Here is a 22,370-nt window from a genome sequence, read left to right as displayed (position 1 = left end):
GGAAAACATTTTCCTTCATACCAAACACACCCTTAGATTCACATATTCAGTTAATTAAAGATGACATTTTAAAAGGCAGACCTGGGCAAGGGAACCCTCAGGAGCGTACAATCCGTAAAATTTCAGTGTCAGATCGCAATGGGAGTTTCGATGCTTTAGCTTTGTGGACACACAAAGATTTTCAAATCTACCGCCAACGATCTCTATCTGATCTATATCAATTATCCTTGCAGCCGCCCTACTGATAGAAACATTTAACAAATAGTGGATCATATTTTCCTTTCCATGCTGCAGTGCCAATTCCTCATCCGGCTGGTAACTAAGTAATTTATTGATTGCTTGCCATTCCTCCCGAGTCAATTGATCCTCCAGTGTATTAGCTTCTTCAGAAGTGTCCCCCGCAGACACATCTGCAGTATCTGTACTCCTAAAGTAACGAGCAAAAAAATCTAAATGTGTGGAAGATAACTAAAGATAAACATCAGGAAAAGATCAGACACAAAGAGCAAGAAATAAGGAATTTCAGAACAGTTCACGATAAAATACAAAATTGTTTGTGAACAGATCAAAGGACGTAGTTTAAGACCAACCATGCAAAAGAAAACCAGCTTCTCTTTCTAAGCATTCTTTGTTCAGCTGCTTCCTTTGATTTCAAAGATTCAACCTTTGCATGAGCAAGAAACCTAGAAGACAATCCACCAAATTAGAAAACCTTATCACTAATTGAAGTGAATACAATCTAGAAATTACATGAAGTTTCAGGGCATTCGAAGATATAACAGTAAGGCAAATACAAGAGGGCTGAAAGAAGACAAGGATTCAGGAGGCTGAGAACTGATTCTAGGGTTATATATCAAAAGGCAATGATTTGCAAATGAAGGGATATCCCCATTGACACCAAAATTCCATTTTAAGAAATCCTCTAGTATAAATAAGCAAGCTTCTTTTATGTTGGGTTGCAATTTCACAATATATCTTAACAAAACTCATGTTTGAGATCCCGATACACAACTCTATGATAAGAAAGGAGACCTGTTTGTTTCTTCTCATAACTACTGTCAACCACTATACTCCATAATGTTCAGAACGGAACTCCAATACATATATCCAACTATCTATAAAAAAAAGTAGAAAACTTTTTTTCATACGAAACACAAGGATAATTTTTTACGCCAGCTTTTCAACTCCTTCAACCACTCTTCTATTCCTATCTCCAAATCATCCAATACATGCACAAATGTGCTAGTCACCAAACTTTTTTTCCTCGCCCCTTTTTGTCCAACCTCCAAGTTGCTACAGTCTCTGTCACTATTCCAGGAATTCCTCAAGAAATGTTAAACAATGGGTATAGCATTCCTTAATTCCAACATGAACACACAGTGAAGGAACAAATGGCATTTGTCCTCACCGCCTTCTTTTGCATGCAACACCACATACCTTTTTTGAATCAGGTAACATTTTGTATTCAGCTAGTACTTAGGTAGTACTGAAAAACCCATATTTACAAGAGTGAGATAAGATACAGAGTATGTCAAAAGTAAATCAAACTTAAGTGGTATCTAGCACATCTAGGATTGAGTCTATAATCCCGTACACCAAAAGCAAAATAACAAAATACAATTTAGCTTAATCTTTTGTACTGAATCACACCACATATCCCCTCCTTAAATTGTGAATTACGAGAATAGCATCACATGCAACACACCTAGCAATTAAAGCTACTTTTGGAGAGCACCCATCTCCCAAGATCTCGCTATCTGAGTTGGACATCTTACTCATTAATCAAGAAAATATAATAGGACTTCACAAAGAAAGATTTTGTCACTGGCCCTCTCCATTACAAGGGGCATACTGCTTTGACATTTTAATGTAGTTTGATGCTTGAAGAGATTGGATGCTCACGGCTAAGTTAATTTTCTTATGTAGGTTCATGTATGTCAATGCTTTCGATCAAATTGTGGCCAAATTGGCTTGGTAAAGCTACATAAATATTTGATTCCATCTGCTAAGCCTATTGTCTACATGCACCCTGAATTCCATCTGCGTAGCTTATTCTCCTAATGTAACAGCAAGCAGTTGATTTGAGTCCACCAAAGAAAACAAATAGGCAGAGAAACCACAGATCAACTCGACACTAACATATTTTATGAAGAAGATACTTCACTTTTCACGTTTTCAAACTGGACTATGCCTCCAAAATAATATATCCCAATATGTTACATAAATATCCTTAACATGTAAATCCACTATTTCCATCTTAATATTCATTACTGAAGCAGGAACAAACTCCCTGCACGACATTGAGCTGAACGTTTGCGATTTCCATTTCCAATCATGAGCCGATATTGTTGAAAAGCCATTTACTCCCATCATAGTTCGTCTCCATAGAGGAACCTTGTGAGGAAGGTATCTATATTTAGCTGTCACTTTGGGAGAGTGTCTTTGGCAAAGTGACCGCTCTTTCGTGCAAAGTTGAGGACTTTATGTTTTCCATACATTTTTGGAGCTTGTATGAGATTCCAAGAAATGTAATGGCTAATTGTTTTTTTCAGAGATTTATGTTTTTGTCTGAAATTTTGTTATGACTGTGTATACATATGTACGTGGATTTCCATTCTTTTTGCTGAAAAATCAAAACCTTTATTTGAACCCCCAAAATATGGAAAAAGAGAAAACAAAACAAAGAAACATTGTGGTACAAGCTAAGAGACCCCTATCAGCTTAGTGAGAATTTTACAGAAAGAGAAAGGAGAGCACTAATACAAGTCAAAAAGAAGGAAGTTAATCCCCAGCTATTCCAATATCAAAAAACATAAAAAATGTTTAAAATGTGCCGGTAATAGGAAGAAAAATTATGCAACCTACCTCCACAGTAAAATAACCTTAGGATCAAGATCTTTCTCAATGTTTCTGATCTCTGAGCTATTAACGTTTGGCAGCTGTTGCAATGAATCAGAATATAGCTGTACATAACGCCGACGAAGACGACATAGGGCTTGAATTTGGTCCCAAGAGAACCTATAGCTGCAAAAATGCACAAACTTTGATCAAAGAAACGTGAAAAATATAGACAACAGATTGACATAATTCATTTAAGACAGGAAATCTAAGCAAAGATAAAGTGCCTTCAAAATGTTTAAAAAGCTTTCACCAATCTTGATTGAGGAATCACGAATTTACCTCAATAATCATTAGATAAAATCAATGTGGTGTCAAACGTATATAGGGTCCTTGGCTTCCTATCAAACCCTTTTTATCATTTATATTTGAAAAATAATTCTCATTAAGCCAAAAGTATACAACAATAACTATGCCTCACTCCCAAACAAGTTGGAGTCGACTATATGAATCTTCATTTCATATCCTATTATCATCATACTAAATAAAATGAAAGTGAAAAATACGTTTAAAAATAAATAATTATATATATATATATATAATAATAATAATAATAATAAAAGTTACATAACAAGTCTACAATCTAACCTCAATTAGTAGCTATTACCTATATGGATCTTTTTCTTCCATTGTGCCAAAAGTATAATTCAAACAAAACTACAAAAGAGATCTCTTCATACTCCACCGTCCCCATACCCCCCTTTATATTAACAAAATCTTTTTTTATTTTTTTTCCTACTCCAAACTGTCCAAAGATATGGTAGAGTGGTGTTGTGTTCCTATCTGCTCTCGTTTTCCTTCCACTCTCCTGATCCTCCAATTAACATTTGTCTATGCAATAAATCAAAATAGCAGACGACTGGTCTAACTATCACCAGAAAGGCTACAGAAATCTGTATACTAGTCATTTATTTATCTCAGCATGCCTTCTCTTCTCTTACAAAATGTCAACAATTCAAGTGACAGTTTGTGTTATCACCCTCCGATGGAACTCAATTCCTCTGATCAATTACACGGTTCGTATTTTTTCCCATATTGGTAAAGGAAGAGTTTTCAACTATTGTAAAAGACTAATGTTGAAATTCCAATAAGCACTAACCCATCCTTATGAATGAGTAGTCTACCCTTTGATTTCACCTCCTTGTCCATGTCATTTCCTTTACTTAAGTCCATTACTCTGTTACCATTCCCAAAAGTTCGCTGACACAACTCGACACCCTGCTTGTCTTTTTCTTCAACCTAACTACCATGATTTTCGTTAAAGGGATTTTTTGATAAAAGAAAAACATTCAGATTCCTTCCTAAAACCAAAAATTGACTTTCCTTCAGCAGGTATCATCAGGAGCATCACATGGCATATGCGAAACAGCAAAAGAACTGTTTGATTATAGTATCCAAGTAAAGAATCAAAATACAGCAAGCTGGAGAAAGCATTTGAATAAAGGCTGCTCAAGCAGGCATTGGGGGCATAAATGGTATGAGGGTAGGCAAGGAGGACATGGTAACAATCTGTAGAGCTGTCGATTTTATTTTTTTGATGCTATATTAGGACACAGAAATATAAGAGGTCTACCAGTCGAGGCCTGAGGGTCAATATCTATAACTGTCTCATCTCGATTGTTTACTTTACAAGATGAAGGGGGTGTTTGGATTGGTATTTTTTAAGTAGCTTAAAAGTTAAAAACTAAAAGTTTAAAGCCATAAGTTAGTCATATCCAACTTTTGGCTTTTAGCTTATTTTTGTACTTTTTTGACCTAAAAGTAGATGCTTAAAAGCACTTTTTGTCTTTCCCAAACACCTCCGAAAATAAAAAGAGAAGCTACTTAAAATAAGTCAATCCAAACACCCTCGAAATCCCACCCACACCTTAACTAATGGCCTTGGGAGAACATACGGAGATCACAATCACCAATAAAGACATATTTTTTGTGGCTAGTTATAAGAAAAACATGCTTGACACAAGACCTCCCGAAAAGAGATTTTCAACCCTGTAAGCCATCTTTGTGGAACAAATCCAGAAACCATTAATCACTTGTTCTTGGACTTCCATACTATTTCACAATTATGAAAATCATTTCTCAATATGCTGGAAATAAATGTACAATGCCTGAAGATACAACTGATTTGAGAAAAAACTGGCATACAAGGGACAAGCCAAAAGAACAACAGAAATGGTGGAGAACTAAACCAGCCATTATGTTGTGGACTATTTGGAAAAAGAGAAATGCAAGATGCCTTGAAGGTGCAGCCAGCTCTATGCAGATAATAAAAAAACAACTATATATTTTGCTTTCTTTCTGGTGTAAAGAGGAAATGATTAGTGATACAGAATCTTTAGATGACACACTAGCCGATGCTGATCTGATGTGAAGCTGGATCATTCTGTAATTATTTCAAGCACAACTCCTGCAACAATTTTGATGCTAATCATTTTCTCAAAAAGATCATTTATGGCCATCAAACGCTTACCACATTTGCTCTTGTTGCAATCCTGCACGAGCAGCATACCGCCACCAAGAACTGGCATCCTCCGAAACAGGCACCATTGGTCTCAAATGAGAAACTTCAATGTATGTCTTATATCTTGTAATGACCTCCACAAGTCTTATCCAGTCATGATATTGAACCTGTAATGGTTAACATAATTTGCACAGACAACAATAAATGTTTGTTTCTATTATTTTACCGTCCATTTGATGTTGGGAAGGTAGTGGAGATTCCCTATTTCACGAAGCAAACCAAAGAAAGTGTACAAAAAGAAAAGAAAGAATTCTAAAGTGAGAACACAAATAAGAAGTTTCATGAGAGCAAGGCAAAAGTAAAGGGAAGAATTTGATGGGATCAAGTCACACACTATTCGGGTAAAATTTCAGATTGGCCGGAGGTAGAAAACCCCAGACCTTTCTTCATAGAAACAGCAGGTCTTATAAACAAGAGAGTGAAAGAAAAGGAGAAAAAAATTAAGGGTGATTCCTCCAAGCCAACTTGAACATTGCATTAGAGAAGGTAGGCTCCAGTTTCCTTGGATACCTTGTTTATTCTCCTCTCAGGGGAAATAAGCACTACTCAGGATTCAGAGAAAGAATTTTATGTCAGCTATAGGATAAAGGTTCAGGGAATTGATATAAATCGATGATAGAAGATAAGGATTGAAGAGGACAGAGAATAAGAACGTGAACAAAAAAGACTGAAGAGCACTGTGGTTTATGGTACAAACAAAATAAATAGGGTGCCTCAAAACACAGTAAAGGTGCTAGGGCAGTGCATGATGTAAAGGCGTGTCCAAATGCATTATATTTTTGACGGATTGCATTTCAATAATCATTTCTTAAAATGGAACAATTATGAAAAAATAATTTAGAAAGATTTGGCAACAAAACAAGGTGAAGGACTAGCACCTCATTAACTGTCAAAGATACGTCACTGACGATCAGAGAAGCCATCTCAAAGGGGACATTAGGATCATTTCTTTCTTGATTTCCCAGACGATGATACTTGAGGACTCCATTAATTGGTGACACCAAGTAGTTGCGATCTTCAGCCCATCCAGATAAGTTTCTACTGCTATTTGATGGTTCATTAATACCATCTTCAAATATCTGAGCAGCAAGAAAAGGATTAGAAAGGAATAAACAGAGAAAACCATGGAAGTGGACATGAAACCTATCAAATGGATGAACATGTAAGTCACAGGTGTTGCTGCAAACCTCCTAACCACGTCACAGGACAACAAAAAGTAAATGGCAAAATAAGAACGTACCTCAATCCATTCTTTCGGAGTAAGATCCTCCCACTTCTTGTCCAACTTCCATGGCTTGCTGTTTGAATCATGGTACATTGCAAGCCTTTCAAGTTGCACCAACTATAAGAGGAAATAATGCACTTAGTTCAGCAATCATGACCATCATTTTTTTTTTATTAAGGTAACTATTTCATATATCACAAAAACCCATCATCCAAAGAATGAGTACGAGGCGATTCACAGTCCAAAATGGACATTGTGGTGAGCAAAAACTGAAAACAAAACTTTACACTTCTCCTAAGAAGTCTACTAAATCTTCTATATACCCCATTAGGTCCCGTTTACACCAAAAGTAAAGAAGACTAAGGCAATTCATCTTGATCTTCTGGATGTGATTGCTTCTGTCTTCAAAATGCCTTGAGTTTCTTTCTTTCACACAGTCCACCATATGCTTGTTGGACTGTATTGCCACCAATCCTCCTATTCCCCTCTTCTGCCCACTCCTTTCCAAGTACTCAGCATCTCAAAAGTAGTTTTAGGTATTGCCCAGCTCACTCTGAGGATACAAAAGAACATGCACCACAGATTTGCAGTTAGCTTGCATTGTAAAAACAGGTGTTCATTAGTCTCTGCTTCTAGAGTCTAGACCACATAGCAGACACCCTGAGAAAATCTGTCAGACCCCTTCTTTATAGAGCTTCATGAGTTAGGCAAGCTCTCTAATAACCAGTCATGTAAAGCATGAAACTTTGAGAAGGATTTTGATCTTCCATATAAGTTTCCAAGGCCACGGAACTGTCAATGATGGTTGAGTGTTCAGGTTCCAATATGCTGATTTAACTGTGAATTTGCCTTTGTTGCACAAATTCCATAATGAACTTTGTCAGATGAGGGAGGTGCCAGTGAAAGAGAGCAGACTTAGCAATAAGTTTGAGACTTTGTCAATCTCCCAATCATTTAAAGCCCTCCTGAAACCCAGATTCCAACCTTGAGCAGTACAGATCTAGGAGATTGTGACATCTCTTTGGAGGCATAAGGTATAGAGGTCAGGGAAATTGTCTTTTAGATTAGGCTACCCTATCCAGAGATCACTCTATAATCATGTTTTCATTACATCACTACTTCAATGGAGATGTTTTAGATATATAGAATCACTGCAATATAAGTATTCAGTATCCCAAAAATTCACTTTTTCATTGTCGGATAGAGTCTCGCTTGTGGTGGAAATTGTGTTTGGTATGGTTTACAATGGATGATGCAAGGCACAGTCAGAGAAGTATTGTATAGCTGCCTTTTTACTAGACTGAAGAGAAGACGCAGGGTGTGGGATGTTGCCCCTTAAGACCTTATGTGGGGCATATGGAGAAAGAGAAACAAAGAAAGCTTTTGATGAACAGAGAAGTATTTAGGTCATTTGAGGAATAGCCTCTTATCCCTTATTTCTCCTTGGTGTAACAATGAGGTTTTGGTAAGTATAAAAGATTGTGTGTTGTTCGCAGATAACAATATCATTTTGCAAAGTCTTCTTTTTTTTGTTAATACTTTTGTATGCGGGTGCTTTTTGTGCCCATTGTTTATAAAATTTTCTTTACTTTATCAAAAAAAAAAAAAAAAAGTACCCCAAAGATAGCAAACTTTGACACCTTAGGCTCATATGTCACTCTCCCAAGGTTTGCAGCTCACTCCGCAATTCAATTACTGAATCGACCCACCAGATAAGTCTCCCCAAAATCCGATCTTAGATTTACGTCATTCCTAAGCACTTAAAAATGTATGCATCTCCTACATATTGATGCCGAGTGACAGCAACATTGCCACTTCTCTGAAAGTGCTCTTCTTCAACGAAAAATTGCAAAGATAATTGAAATAAATCTAATCCTGTATTTGAAAAAATAACTGCTTCAACACTTTTGGAGGGGAACTACACTTTTGAGGTAGTATACCTGTGGATAAATATAGACTAACTGTTACTTTTCTCAAAACAAAAAAAAGAAATAACTGCTTCAATCCATGAAAAATTCTCGCTACAATCCTTATGGAAGTATGATATTTACCTCTCTGTAAAAAAGAAGAAAGGAATAACTATATCACAAACCAGACACAAAATTGGGATGTTCATGGATAACAACGCAATTAAAATAAACAAATATTTTCTTTTCCCTCTAACCTTCAAGACAGGTTATCACCAGTTGATTGACCTGAAAGTCAATTTTCTTGACCAACCCTTCGCATGAAAAAAGATAGAAAACTCACCTTACGCAATTTATCCAAAGCACCACTAGTATCGAAGGTTTCATTCCCTTGTTCATCCATCGTAACTGCTGCAAGCTTTGCAAGAGTAACCCCACAAGAAAATGGATGCCCAGGATTGCTAAATTTGTGGCCACCCATAACATGAAAAAGAAGAGAAGCAGACCAAGCTAAGAGTGGAAACTAAAAAGTCAAAGTATCACAGTTTAAAAAGCTAAATGATGGAGAAAATGAAATCAAAGAAATAGTGAAACTAAACTCAGATAGTCAGATTAGAAAGATATCAATAACTGACACAAACAAACCTGACAGAATCCTCATATCTGACATGGACATTGCTAATTGAAATCTTGAGATTTCCAATTATAGTACCAATTAATGACCCAAGCCAAGAATTTCCAGTAGGGGGCTGTTAATGGAAAGAGTATTATTAAATTCCCAGGCAACTCAACAGCTGGTGAATATCAAACGAAGGTAAACAGTTCGCCAATGTAAGTAAATATTGCAAAGAAATTGATCAGATACTGCAGCTGGATACATATTCAAAGAATCAATCCGAAGAGAGGATAAAAATGCTAGTTTACTGTAGATGTTCTTTATTCCTGTCACAATCATTTGAAGCTGCTAACTATCATAGTGAATAGGCAACCAGGTTATAACAGCTCTGTTATGAAAGAAGGCGGTAGACAGACTAATTTGGCTGGTATTCCCTAATGAGTAGCTTTAGGGGATAAAGGTCCCCCTTATATTCTCCATCCAGCTGCAGAGGGTTTCCGTATCTGTCTCCGCAGAGATCTCCAGATTATAAGACATTATCACCTTCGCGGCACTGAACTATATTTCCGTCATTTCTGGTAAGTGCACAGACAGCCACCATTTCCCCCTTTCACAATGGTCTCGTGCTCAAAGAATCATTATAAAACACAACAAGGTAAAAGGCAAAATCCCTTTGATTTCCTCACTCCAGCCTCCACTCTCCAACCTTTCAACATAACTGCTTGAGGATATCATATGGTTTGCTAATCATTCTCCTTTAATTCAGGTTCCAACACTACAAATGTTGTATAATAGTCAAGGAACATTAAGTAGGAAATACCAAACCTACTGAGCATTAAATTCCAGAGATTATTGACAACTTTGCAAGGCATAATCAGATGATTTGCATCCTCATGAGGAGGGGAGTTCATTGGGATCTGAGTCCTGAGCTCAGGAGGAAGGAATTTACAGGATTGGGAGTTGGAAGAATTTCATAGTTCAGTTTAGTTACTGTTTGGGCAGGATATGCTAATCGATAGATCGGGTGTATGGAGATTGCAAGAGAGCAGAGTTGGTCTATTCACCGTTAAATCTTATCATGAAAGGTTATTAAGGAGATTTATTTGTTTTGAGAATGATAACATGTTCCTTTTTTTATACAGATATAAGAATGGCCCACTTAAAATGTGGAGCCACCCATAATTACAAAATGAGTGCCTAAAAGCACTCTCAGATCCTTTTCTTCCTACGAGGAATCTAAGACATCAAAATTGAGACATGATCCTCAAGGTACATCCCTTTAAACCAAAAGTGAAAAAGAGCTAAACACTTGATCTTCAGATTCTGTAAACTATTGGATTTGTCTTCAAAACACCTCTGATTCCTCTCTCCTCATACTGTCCACCAAATACAAGCTAGGACAAGTGGACAAATACATCTCTCTTTCTGGCTTGCCAGAAGGCCTTCATTGTTCCAGCTCCCTAGAACTTCCAAAATACCTCTTGGCACCCATTGGATTCCTCTCAGACCTGTGAATATCCTCCATGATTATGATGTCCATTTGCAATGTAAAAAGAGATGATTAATTGTCTCTGCCTCCCCTTTCACACAGAAAACATCTAGAGCATAATTGCTACCCTCTCCTGCATAGATCATCTCGTGTCAAAACAACTCTTTTTGCCAGTAACCAGGAAAAACCTGGAGTAGAATTTTCGTCTTCCATAGCCACAAACCTACCAGATTGTTTGTAAGTTGTACTCCTTGTAAGCAGACTTAACAGTGAACTTTCCTTCTTTATTCCCTAGCCAGACCATCTGATCTTCTTGATTGTTTGTACCTTTGAATTGTTCCAAAGTGTTATGGAACTCTATTACTCTCCCAATTTCCCAGTCAAAAACCATTCTCCTGAAAGTGTGATTCCATCCTTGATTGTCCCTCAGATCCTCTCTGGTTGCTTCCTGCTGCTGATTTATGTTGTAAATGTCTAGAAAGAGTGTTCCCGAAAATCCATTTCCTAGCCAGTTATCCTCTCAAAAAGATATCCTCCTACATTGCTATCCCGTAGTTGGTTTTTGCCGTGTATTTCATCCATAGGTTTCTTATGGACTTCCATAAACTAACCCCATAAGTTCCCCTTCCTGTATTGGTCCTCTGCATACCTTCCATGACATATTTAGCTCTACCAACCTCTTTCTGTAATGTTTGTTCATCAGAAGTAAACCACCATAACCATTTCATCATTAAATTTGATTATGTATTTCCAGGTTCTTGAATGCAGCAAGAGGTGTGATATTGACAGCGGAAACCAGGGAAAGAAGAAGATCACTTATGTTAGCTGGTGTTTCTTGTGCAAAAGTTTGGGTGAAGATGTAGATCATCTCCTATTGCATTGTCGAGGGGCCAACCAACTGTGGAGGGTGGTTCTTAAGTAGTTTGGGGTGCAATGGGTGTTGCCGAGCACAGTGAAGCAGGCTTTGAATAGTTAGGGTTCAGGAGGGGGAAGACAAGTCCTAAGGCATGGAATGTTACCCCATTAGCAATCATGTGGGTTATTTGGAAACTGAGAAATAGGATCCACCCCCCCCCCCCCACAAAGAAGATGCTAATCAACAATGTAACAAAAGGTGGTTTACGTCTTCTCCAGATTCTTGACACATGAAACACCAACTGACACAAGTGATCTTCCTTTTCCTCAAATTCTCCGCCATCAAGATTACCCCTCTCACAGCTAACCAAGTGAAGAAACAAATTTTCGAGGTATCCTGGGGATCCATAACGAACTGTGTGGAAAAGTTGAATCCTCCCTAGATAGGAGTTTCTCGTAAAAAGATTTCACTAGAAAACACCACTTCCTCCTGTCTTCCATCTCCATACATCAGCAATATCCATAAAAACGTTTTGTTGGTGAAGCAAATCCAGTGAAATTTTGAAATTCTCCAACCTCCTAGTCTTTTAGATTTCTCCTAAACCTCAAATCCTAACTGCTCCCCTTGCATACTCCATAACCAATGGACTAACATCTTCTTTTGACAAGAAATTATTTGCATCCTCGCTCATATATTTACTATGAAACATGTAGCAACTTAGAGGCATGCCCTTATTTTTCACAGATTATCTGCTGTAAGAATATCTTAGAGCCTTATTTTCTTTTTCTCTGTTTCTTTTCTTCTTCTTTTTTGTATATTTTATGGGGGGGGGGGGGGGGGGGGGGGNGGGTCAGATCTAGTGGAGAAAACGAACTCCGAAAAGGCCAAATATTTACATTCCACAATACAAACACAAATTTTTAAGAAACATCAGATGACGCAGAACGAGCACAAGTGTATGATAGTCACTTGACATCCATTTATGAAACAAAAAGCATATGCTGAGACACATTTAACGTCTTAACAGACTTTATCTAGAAAGATGATATTACAAAGTCTTTGATGAGGGAAAAAATTATGAAAATTTAAAAAAAAAAAAAAAAGTGAAATTAGAGGAGTCAGTGAAACAAGAGTGACAACCATTAAAAAATCATCTCAACTTGTAAATAATAGGCAGAGTTTAAGAACATACACTTCCCAACTTTGATCTTGATAATGCCTCAAGGGTGGCTGATTCTGCTTCCTGCATGATGTGCATTCAGCATCAATGTAAAATGAGACTACTCAAGAATTAGAGTTCCAAAAAGGTGTCATTCAGAGAAGTTCAAGTAGAGCTTAACAACACTGCAGACACTACAACGCAACCTTTCTTTTTATTTGGGGGGGCAGGTAACAAAAATATAGGTAGAAAAGGCTAACCTAAGGGAAAACACCTTAAAAAGTATTATCCATCAAAAGTATCCTTATTGACAAGTCATATTCTTCAATTGGATTGTCCTTAATGAAGCATATTTAACTAAGGATAACCTTAACAAGAGAGGATTTCAGCTGGCCAACAGATGATATCTTAGTTTGAACAATAGAGAAACTGCCAACCAGCTGTTTCTGCAGTGCCCAGTTGCCACTGATCTGTGGAGTTTGTTCTACTGTATTTTTGGTTTTAAGTGAATCAAGTCACAGAATATGAAAGATGCACAGTTGAGTTGGAGCTTGTGGGAGTTGATAAAACCATCATAAAAATCTGGTTGATGATCCACGCAGTCATCTTTTGGAACATATGGAATGAGAGGAATACGAGATACTTTGATGGAACCTCAACTCCAAATCACTCTCAACTGTTTACACAATCTAAATGTTTACACAATCTTTTTTGCTGGACTAAGTTAGCTACTGTAATTTGCATGGATCAATTTTTGGAACTTCGTTAGTTCCCTTGTCTTAGATTGACACTGTTAAAGGGACTAACAGCTTTTTATTTTGTATTTATATTAATGTAAGTATGCATCTTCTTGATGCCCTTTTGTGAATGAAATACCTTACTTAATCAACAAAAAAAAACCTTAAACCCAAAACAAGAGTTTGATGATGAAATGGTGGTGGAAATTTGTCTCACCAGAAGTATCTCTATGGAAGGAAGTAATAATAGAAAAATATGGCATGGAGGATAAATGGATGACAGAGGTGGTCACCAACCCTTACAATTGTAGTGTATGGAGGTCTATCAGGAACCTATGGCAGCTGGTCAAAGAGAAAACAAGCTGCAAGGTGGGCAATGGAGAAAAAGTAGCTTTTTGGAATGACATTTGGTGTGGACAGGAAGCACTCAAACATGCCTTCCCTGTACTACATAGTCTGAGCCAAGGACAAGAAGCAACAGTGGCAGAGTTATGGACAGGACAAGGGTGGAACCTGTTTCTAAGAAGGGGCCTAAATGACTGGGAGATGACAACCATAGCAAGATTTCACGATACAATGCAAATGGCTACCAATCTGACAGGAGAGGAAGATAGACTAGTATGGAAGGGGGAGAGAGGGGGAGAGTTCACTGTAAAATCAGCATACAGAGAACTTAGGTCTACGGAGGAGCAGCATGCAGGATGGCCCTGGAGCATGATCTGGAGAACAGAAATTCCCTACAAGGTGAATTACTTCACATGGCTCTTGGCAAAGCAGGCAGTCTTGACACATGAGAACTTAAACAAGAGGAAACCCAATCTACGTTCTAGTTGCTATCTATGTGAAGAACAGATGGAGACAGTCAACCATCTCTTTTTACACTGCAAATGGACTGATCAATTGTGGCAGATGTTCATCCAAAAGAGGAAGATTAAGTGGACAAAGCCTGGGAGTATTATAGAACTCCTACAATGCTGGAACGGGGATGGAAATGCAGGAAAAAATGAGAAGAGATGGAGGATTGTCCCAGCTTGCATTTGGTGGACAATTTGGAAGGAAAGGAATCAAAGATGTTTTGAAGGAAAACAGAGCAATATCCAGAAGATAAAGACTAATTGACTAGGGCTTTATAATTTTTGGTGTAAGCAAGTAGTGATAGGAGATGCTGAAAATGTGTTTAATATTTGACTGGTTGTAACTAGAAGATCCTAGGAATGATGTAAGTAAAACTTTTTGGAGGGGGACTACACTTTGATGTAGTATACCTGTGGATATATAGAAGTAATGTTACCTTTCTCAAAATAAAAAAAACCTTATCGCTAAGAATTCTGCGGAACACAAGGATGTCTAAGGAATTACACTGAATTATTCCGAGTCTTATGTCAAACATGGAACTTAGCATACTTTACTCTGTTCAATCATTTGTGTTTATTTTAAGAATGCCTAGTCACATAGTTAATCTCACACCCACACTACTCAGTTCTGACTGTTGTTTCTCAGTAACCTCTTATTGTATGTTCTTGTCACAATAAATCTGTGAACTTGCATCAATGAATTTCTCATCTGTTTTCTTCCGTTCTCATGATATCCCTTAAAATTCACAGAACTTTTACACAGTTAGTTTTGGGCTGACTAAATAATGTTAGTTTGCTTTCTAAAGATTTGAATATACAACTGAAAGTGGTATGATCCAGCATCCAAATGAATACAGCGACCATTGATTCAAATCAATGTCAGATTCATCATTCCACATAGTTCTTTGATTCCCGTTACATCACAATTCTATGACTATCATCCTCTAGTGCTTCCATCTCATTTCCATATCATCCAATCAACAGAAACAATCAAGCTACATTACAAAACAATGTTTGATAACTGAAAGCTTTTGTACACATCCACAAGGCACAAGTGCTTGAAGAGTCAAAAACCGTTCACGTTAAAAACTTGGTAGTCTTTAAAGAAGCTAAGAATGCAAAGACCATCAATCACAATGTTTCTGTGATGACCCAAGCTAGTGGAATCTAAGTGAAGAAATAGATCACAGATATACTTGAAGAGACCTGGTGAGCATTATGTTAATGAGAGAATAACCTCCTCTTTCACTTCCAACTATAGGCTGCTCTATAATGAGGTTGCCTGGTCGTATATAAGAGGTATAACAATTTTCAAATTATTAACCGTAGCAAATGAGACTAAATAGTGAATCACAAATTTCCTTCAGAGGGATGGGGATGACGTTAGGGACGGAGATTATTCCCCACACAATCGCAGCTGTGCCTTCCTAAGTGTTAAGATATTTTATGACTGGCATTAAATCATGATAACTTGATCTGGGATTCAAGGATTTGATTTAGGGATTTATTTTGTAAGTATACACACACTATGTATGCGTACATTGTAAATACTATATATTCCCAATCAAGCTAGAGAGAATGATTAAGCTTCTCAATTCTCTCATTGACGCTGCTCTTTCCCTTAAAGTAATATGGTATCTAGGACAGGCCCATTGGTCCCATTTATTGTGTTTCTCAATGTTGGGCCTCTATATTCCAGTCTTGAGCGTGTGGAGGAGTGTTTGTCCCTTATTGTGTTTCACATTGTTGGCCACTTGTGTTCTAGTTGAACGATCTTGGATGTGTGCGGGAGTGTTAAGTCGCATATTGGTTAAAGGAATGCGTCCTAGTCTCCTTTTTTAATCAAGTAAATGTGTTTCCATTAATAACAAGACCAAAAATCATATACGATGGGTATACCCAAAAATAGAGATACGGCAAAAAGATATGATTCTCTACAACCCAATCTTCTATACAACGAGGAACTACATGGGTGCACCAAAAGAAAATAAGGGAGAGGAGGCTACTACTCAACCGAGTAAAACTCATCTCTACCCCCTTCAAGAACTCTCCTATTTCTTTCTCTCTGAACAAAAGAAAAATTGCATGAAACGAGTGTTCACCTCTATTTGTTGAAGTTTTGCCTCGAAAAGTTTTTCCCGGTCTTCTTCCTGATGAAAACAAAAATGTAAACATAAATTAATTTTCTGGACTAGTTTAAATTTTATGCTTTCTGAACATCAAAGATTTGTAATAATGAGGGCTGCAATACATCATTGCAATCAAATCAAACAAATGTTGTATGCTCCTACCTTAAGAGACCTTCCATCAACAACAGGATGAGCTAAAATGAAGACTCTATCAATAAGAACAATGACAGGCTCTTTGCCAAGACCTTTCCAAGGAACCTGTAATCAGACAGAAGTGATATTAGAAAGAAAAACACATGACATACAACTGTAGGGAAAAAAGTGAGAGTTATAAAAGCAAAATGATCCACATCCCTGATTTCTAAATGCTCTGGTACCAATTTGGTGTATGTAAATGATATACCATTAACTTATCTAAAAGGTAAAACAACATAAGGCAAAAAGTTATACCAACTTATGATATATCATGTTAAGGGTCCCACATTGGTTGGGAGAGTGGATTGTTACTCTCTTACTTGTATAGTTTTGGGCAATCCTCACCCCATGAGCTAGCTTTGGCTTTGAATTAGGCCCAAGGTTCATTTACTTAACATGATATCTGAGCCAAAACCGTTCAAATTTTTGGCTAAAACTTAACAATGTTGGGCATCCATGTTATGTTGGTCATGCTCCAAATGTCCAACCGTGAGCATGTCGGAGGAGTGTTAAGTGTCCACACTGATTGAGGAAATAGTTTGGTATGTCCTTATATGGTCTTTGGCCTCGGTTAATCCTCAACCCATGAGCTACTTTTTTTTAGAGTGGTCACAGTAATATTATTATTATTAAAAAAACTCTCAACACCACATGAGCTAATTTTTATGGTTGAATATTGAATTCGACCCAAGGTATTCAAAGCAAGCACAAAATAAGGAGAGCTCAGTGAGCACAGCATCATTGTAATTTAATTATGAATAATAAATATAACCACAATTAAAGTAAAACTGTGACACGTTTATACTTGAGTAACTACAACAGGTATAACAAGTAAAGCAGAAACAAACACAAACCTATAAGAAGCATGCATCAGAACTATAACCCATGAAAATCATAAAGGCATACTTATCAAGTAAATAATTTTAAACAAGGATGATTGAAAGTGACAAAACGTATCTGAAAAGAAATCAATTATCAAAATACCTTAAAAGTTATAGCAAGAGTGGCAGAATTTCTTTTTTTTTGAAAAAGTTAACTGGTATTATAAACATAGAAGTACACCAATAGTGAACTCCTATAGTAATTACATCAAAAGTATAGAGGGTTTACCAAAAAGAAACTAAGCACCTATCTCCCTCATAAACTATCTAAGAATAGGGTGATGTCCCCCGGATCCTTGGGAATAAAATGGATACACCAAAAGTAAAAGGTCACTAAACAATTCATTTTAATGCTTTGGAAAGGGATGCTCTTGTTCTCAAAACATCTCTGATTTCTCTCACTCCATATTGTCCACCAGATGCAGGCAGGGACAATCTTCCATCTCTCCTTGTGTCCTGACCGACTTCCATCTCTATTCCAGCATGCTAGGACTTCTGCAGTATTTCTAGGCATGGTCCATGTGATACCTCTTCGGTTAATGAAATACTTCCATAGCTTCTCAGTCACTTTACAATGCAAAAAAAGATGGTTTATTGTCTCTGTCTCAGATTCACACAAAAAACATCTGGAGCATAAGTCCTTTCCTCTTTTCATTAAGTTATCCTGAGTCAGAACAGATTGTCTTGCAACAAGCCATGTGAAGTAAGCCACCTTATGTGGTATTTTCCCTTTCCAGATCATCTTCCAAGGCCACAACTCCTTTGTTTCAGTTGAAGTGTCTAGTAATTTGTAGGCTGATTTCACCTTGAACTTGCCGTCTTTCTCCAGCTTCCATGTCAATTTGTCTTCCTCACAAGTGAGGTTCTTGGCTTGTTCCAAAGTATTATAGAACTGAGTCATTCTCTCCACTTCCCAGTCATTGAGGAACCTTCTAAAAATCAGGTTCCATCCTAGTTCATTTCTGACTTCTACAATTGTAGCCATTTTCTGCTGATTGAGGATATAAATGTCTGGGAACTGCTGTCTCAAAGGTGTTTGTCCAGAGTGGCAGAATTTCTCAACACTGTGGAAGCTATTAATGGGTTACAAACAGGGGAAGGTGTTATGTGCTGGAAGGGAAATAGCAAAGGGGAATTCAAAGTTAATTCGGCCTACTAGTTGATGGATCAGATAAACCAACAAACATACAGTTGGCCATGTAAACAAATATGGAGAAGCAGAATACCTCATAAAATCTCATGCTTCATATGGTTATTGGCCAAAGAAGCTGCTCTGACTCAAGATAACTTGAAGAAAAGAGGGATAACTTTGTTTTCTTTGTGGGGAGGCATTAGAGTCAGTGAACCATCTGTTCCTACACTGTAAGTATACCCAACAACTATGGAGGATTTTTTTGAACCTCAAAGGCATCTCTTGGACCATGCCCAGGAAGGTCTCTGAGGCTTTGAAGAGTTGGGAGGCAGCAGGGGTGAATGCAAAGGACAGAAACAGATGGAGAATTATCCCTGCTAGTATATGGTGGACTATTTGGAAAAGAAAGAAATTCTAGGTGTGTTGAGAGCATAGAGAATGATGTCCAGAAAGTCAAGTTAAACTGCATTTTATTGTTATGTTTTTGGTGTTATCAAGTATACTCCAATGACATTGTATCAGTAATTGATGTTTTACACTTAATATAGACTGAAACAAGTGGAAAAGGAGACATCTGTATATAATGGTTTTAGTACAACCCATGTATTGTTTTGTGATATAATACAAAGTAACCTATTTCAAAAAAAAAAAATACCTTAAGAGTTATGGTTCCAACAAAACCAGCTTTGACAGTAACTGGCAGTTTCAGCGAATTCAATGCCTCCGCCTTCAGTTTCAAGTCCTTGAGAACGACATCGCCTATAAAAGAATGAAAGATTGTAACAGGGGATACCAGAACAAATTTAGGAAGCGAACCCCCTTTTGTTTTGACAGCTGAAGGTGAATTTATTAATCATTTAGCAGGAACCACGAATTTTGGAAAAGCACATTAAGGATCTTAAAATTACATAATATAAAATATACATTTCATGGAAGGCTCAAGAAGTGTTTCAGAACTTGCCATCTCCACTGCAGTTTTTTTTTCAGTTGCAAAAAGGAAATGTGCATCAAGAAGAAGGGAACGGGGAAAAGACTAGATACCACTAAAGTAAACAAAATACAACAATAAACGCTTAAGATCAGTCAAACGGATATTCTCAGAGAGCCTATAAACATCATAGCAAAGAGGACAGAATCTCACTCTATCCCATAAACGGTATGTAGTTAATAATCTGTTAATATTTTATCGATGAGATGAAATGTATATAAAAATTACATAATCTTACATAGTGAGAATTACCTACTAAGAGTGACCAGTTTTTAGTCGAGGTGCGTGAAAGCTGGCACGAACACCACGGTCATCAAAAACAAAAATTGTGGGCAGGCAAAAAGAACTTGTTTTCCATCAGACAGGAACGTGGGACGAGCTCACGCTTTAAAAATTAGTAGACGCCATCAGGTATCTTGGGGACGTCAATGAGCTTCCCGAAGAGGAGCAAATCCCCGCTCTCATTAAGCTCAAGGCCAAAATCAATAAATAAGACTCGCCTATTTAGTTTCACATAGATAAAGAATTAATAATTTAAGGGATAAGGGTCTGAAAAATACCCTAATTTTGGTCGGATTTGCTGTTGCGATACTAAACTTTCATGAGGACCTATTACCTCCCTAGACTATTTAATACCGTATTTTTTACCCCCTGAACTATTTAATAGTGTATTTAAAGGTATATATGTGCCCACTTGGACACATTACTATTTATAATTTTGCATTATTTTTTATGTCCACGTGGGCAAATATATATGTTTAAAATACGGTATTAAATAATCTAGGGAAGTAATAGGTCCTCATGAAAGTTTAGTATAGCAACAACAAATTCGACCAAAGTTGGGGTATTTTTCAGACCCTTATCCCATAATTTAATAAAGAAAGTCCTGAATGAAACGATTTCATCTTCGAAGGTAGACAGATTTGAATGCTGCTTTGATGGCAAACGAAGTGGTAGATTAGAAAAGGAAGCAGGGCATGTCATGAGTGTTGTGCAAGCTAGCACTTGGGAACGCTTATCACTATGTAAGCTGGAAGTTTCTTGATTTCATTATGCTAAAGATGGGTTTTGCGGAGAAATGGAGAAAGTGGAACAGTTTATGAGTATCCTCAGTGTGTTACTCAGTGTTGGTGAATGGTAAGCCGTGTGATTTTAAAAAAAAAATTCTTGGAGGTTGAGGCAAGGTATCCTTTATCACCTATGCTCTTCAGTGGCTTTGAATAGGATGATTGGACTTATAAAGGGTTTCATTGGTGCGGTTGGGGGTGGTAGTTCCTTAATCGTTTGGTTTCAGATGGTGTCGGGCCTTAAAAACTTTCTAAGGAAATGTGAGATATTACCATTGGTCAGGTGGACAACATTGTTTAGCTCACTCAGGTTTTACATTGAGTGGTACGGCTCTCTCTACTATTTATCTGGGTTTACCCTTGGGGGCATCAAATAAGGTAAGGAATCCAGTACTTCAGAGGGTTAAGAAAAGGCTTGCAGGTTGGCACAAGAAGTATTTGTTTATAGGCGAGAAGAATGTGCTTTTTTTGATAAAGTAAGTGGTATTATAACAGCATCAAGGAGATGCAAGAATTACAAGCTATGGCATTTGAGCTTACAAAAAAGTCCTGAAGTTGTTCTGCAGTATCAGCAGGATACAAGTTAGACCAACTAAACAAATTGGCAATACACCTGCCTAGCATTCAAAATGCCTAAAGTAGTTGACTCCCCATCAAAACATATCTCCTATTCCTATCTAACCAAATACACCATGAAATACAACCAGGTATCATGATCCAGATCTTCTTGATGGCTTTGTCAACTCTCATAAGCATCCTTAACTGAGAGGGGTGTGGTCCAATCGAGACCAGAAAGACAAAAAAACATGCTCCATAAATTCTGAGGCAACCTTACAATGAATAAGAAGGTGTCCGGTGGTTCAGCCTCTTTTTTGCACATATAACATCTGTTTGGGAGCTGGATTGCTTATTCAGAGCACTTTATCGAGCATCCCCACTTATTTTATGTCTCTGTTCCATGCTCCCACTAGTGTGAGCGGAAAATTGAAAAGGCTTCAAAGAAACTTTCTTTAGGATTCGGCGAATGGGGCAGGGAAGTATCACTTGGTCTGATGGGAGACCATGACAACTCCTAAGAGTTGGGGAGGGCTGGAAGTGAAATATTTGAGGGCTTTTAACAAAGTTTTGTAGGGAAAATGGTTGTGGAGATAGGGGTGAACGTCTAATCCTTATGAAAACGGGTGATAGTAGATAAATATGGGATGATGGAAAGGGAAGGAGAACTAATGATATCAAGTTGGCTTTTTAGTGTGGAGTGTGGAGGAATATGATGAAGGGATGGGTCTCTTTTATGATAATATTTCTTTCGGGGTAGGGGATGGGAGCAGAGTTAGCTTCTGGGAGATAAATGGTGTGGAAACATGCAGCTAAAAGAGGAATTCCAAGTATTCATAGGTTTCTTTTCAAAAGGAGGCGGTAGTCCAACATATAAGGGGATACCTGGGGAAGAAACATTTTGGGATTTGAGGTTTAGAAGGGACTTCCAGGAATGGGAGGTGAATGCGTTACGAAGAAGGCTGGCTTTACTCCATCAGCATTGCGAGCCAATTGATAGACCTTCATTCAATGAGATGGAAGTTGGGAAACCAGTGTGCTTTATGTGTCAAGTCCTTTTATGAGAAGCTTTTGGTGAGGAAGTAAGAAGAATGTCATTAACAAAGCATCAAGCAGATGCACAGATTACAAAAGAAAGAAATATCAGCTCCCAAAAAGGCA

The 22,370-nt window shown here is 37.5% G+C and overlaps 1 protein-coding gene across 1 annotated transcript in view; it reads right to left on the bottom strand.

The window, feature by feature from the left end:
• Window positions 1-22,370, bottom strand: part of LOC125870590 (uncharacterized) — a 76,735-nt gene that overhangs the window by 45,891 nt on the left and 8,474 nt on the right. The window contains exons 3-14 of the mRNA XM_049551048.1: window positions 19,255-19,358; window positions 16,554-16,649; window positions 16,365-16,412; window positions 12,705-12,755; window positions 9,197-9,300; window positions 8,895-9,012; window positions 6,660-6,761; window positions 6,298-6,498; window positions 5,369-5,526; window positions 2,866-3,024; window positions 591-683; window positions 82-427 (exon numbers count right to left, since the gene is read on the bottom strand). Coding sequence (XP_049407005.1) covers window positions 82-427; window positions 591-683; window positions 2,866-3,024; window positions 5,369-5,526; window positions 6,298-6,498; window positions 6,660-6,761; window positions 8,895-9,012; window positions 9,197-9,300; window positions 12,705-12,755; window positions 16,365-16,412; window positions 16,554-16,649; window positions 19,255-19,358 — 1,580 coding nt within the window. The remainder of the gene's footprint in view (window positions 1-81; window positions 428-590; window positions 684-2,865; window positions 3,025-5,368; window positions 5,527-6,297; window positions 6,499-6,659; window positions 6,762-8,894; window positions 9,013-9,196; window positions 9,301-12,704; window positions 12,756-16,364; window positions 16,413-16,553; window positions 16,650-19,254; window positions 19,359-22,370) is intronic.

This window comes from Solanum stenotomum, chromosome 7, assembly GCF_019186545.1.
Source record: "Solanum stenotomum isolate F172 chromosome 7, ASM1918654v1, whole genome shotgun sequence".
In the NCBI taxonomy this organism is placed as follows: domain Eukaryota; kingdom Viridiplantae; phylum Streptophyta; class Magnoliopsida; order Solanales; family Solanaceae; genus Solanum; species Solanum stenotomum.
The sequence above is the reverse complement of the archived record's forward strand: the minus strand, read 5'-3'. Positions and strand labels throughout refer to the sequence as shown.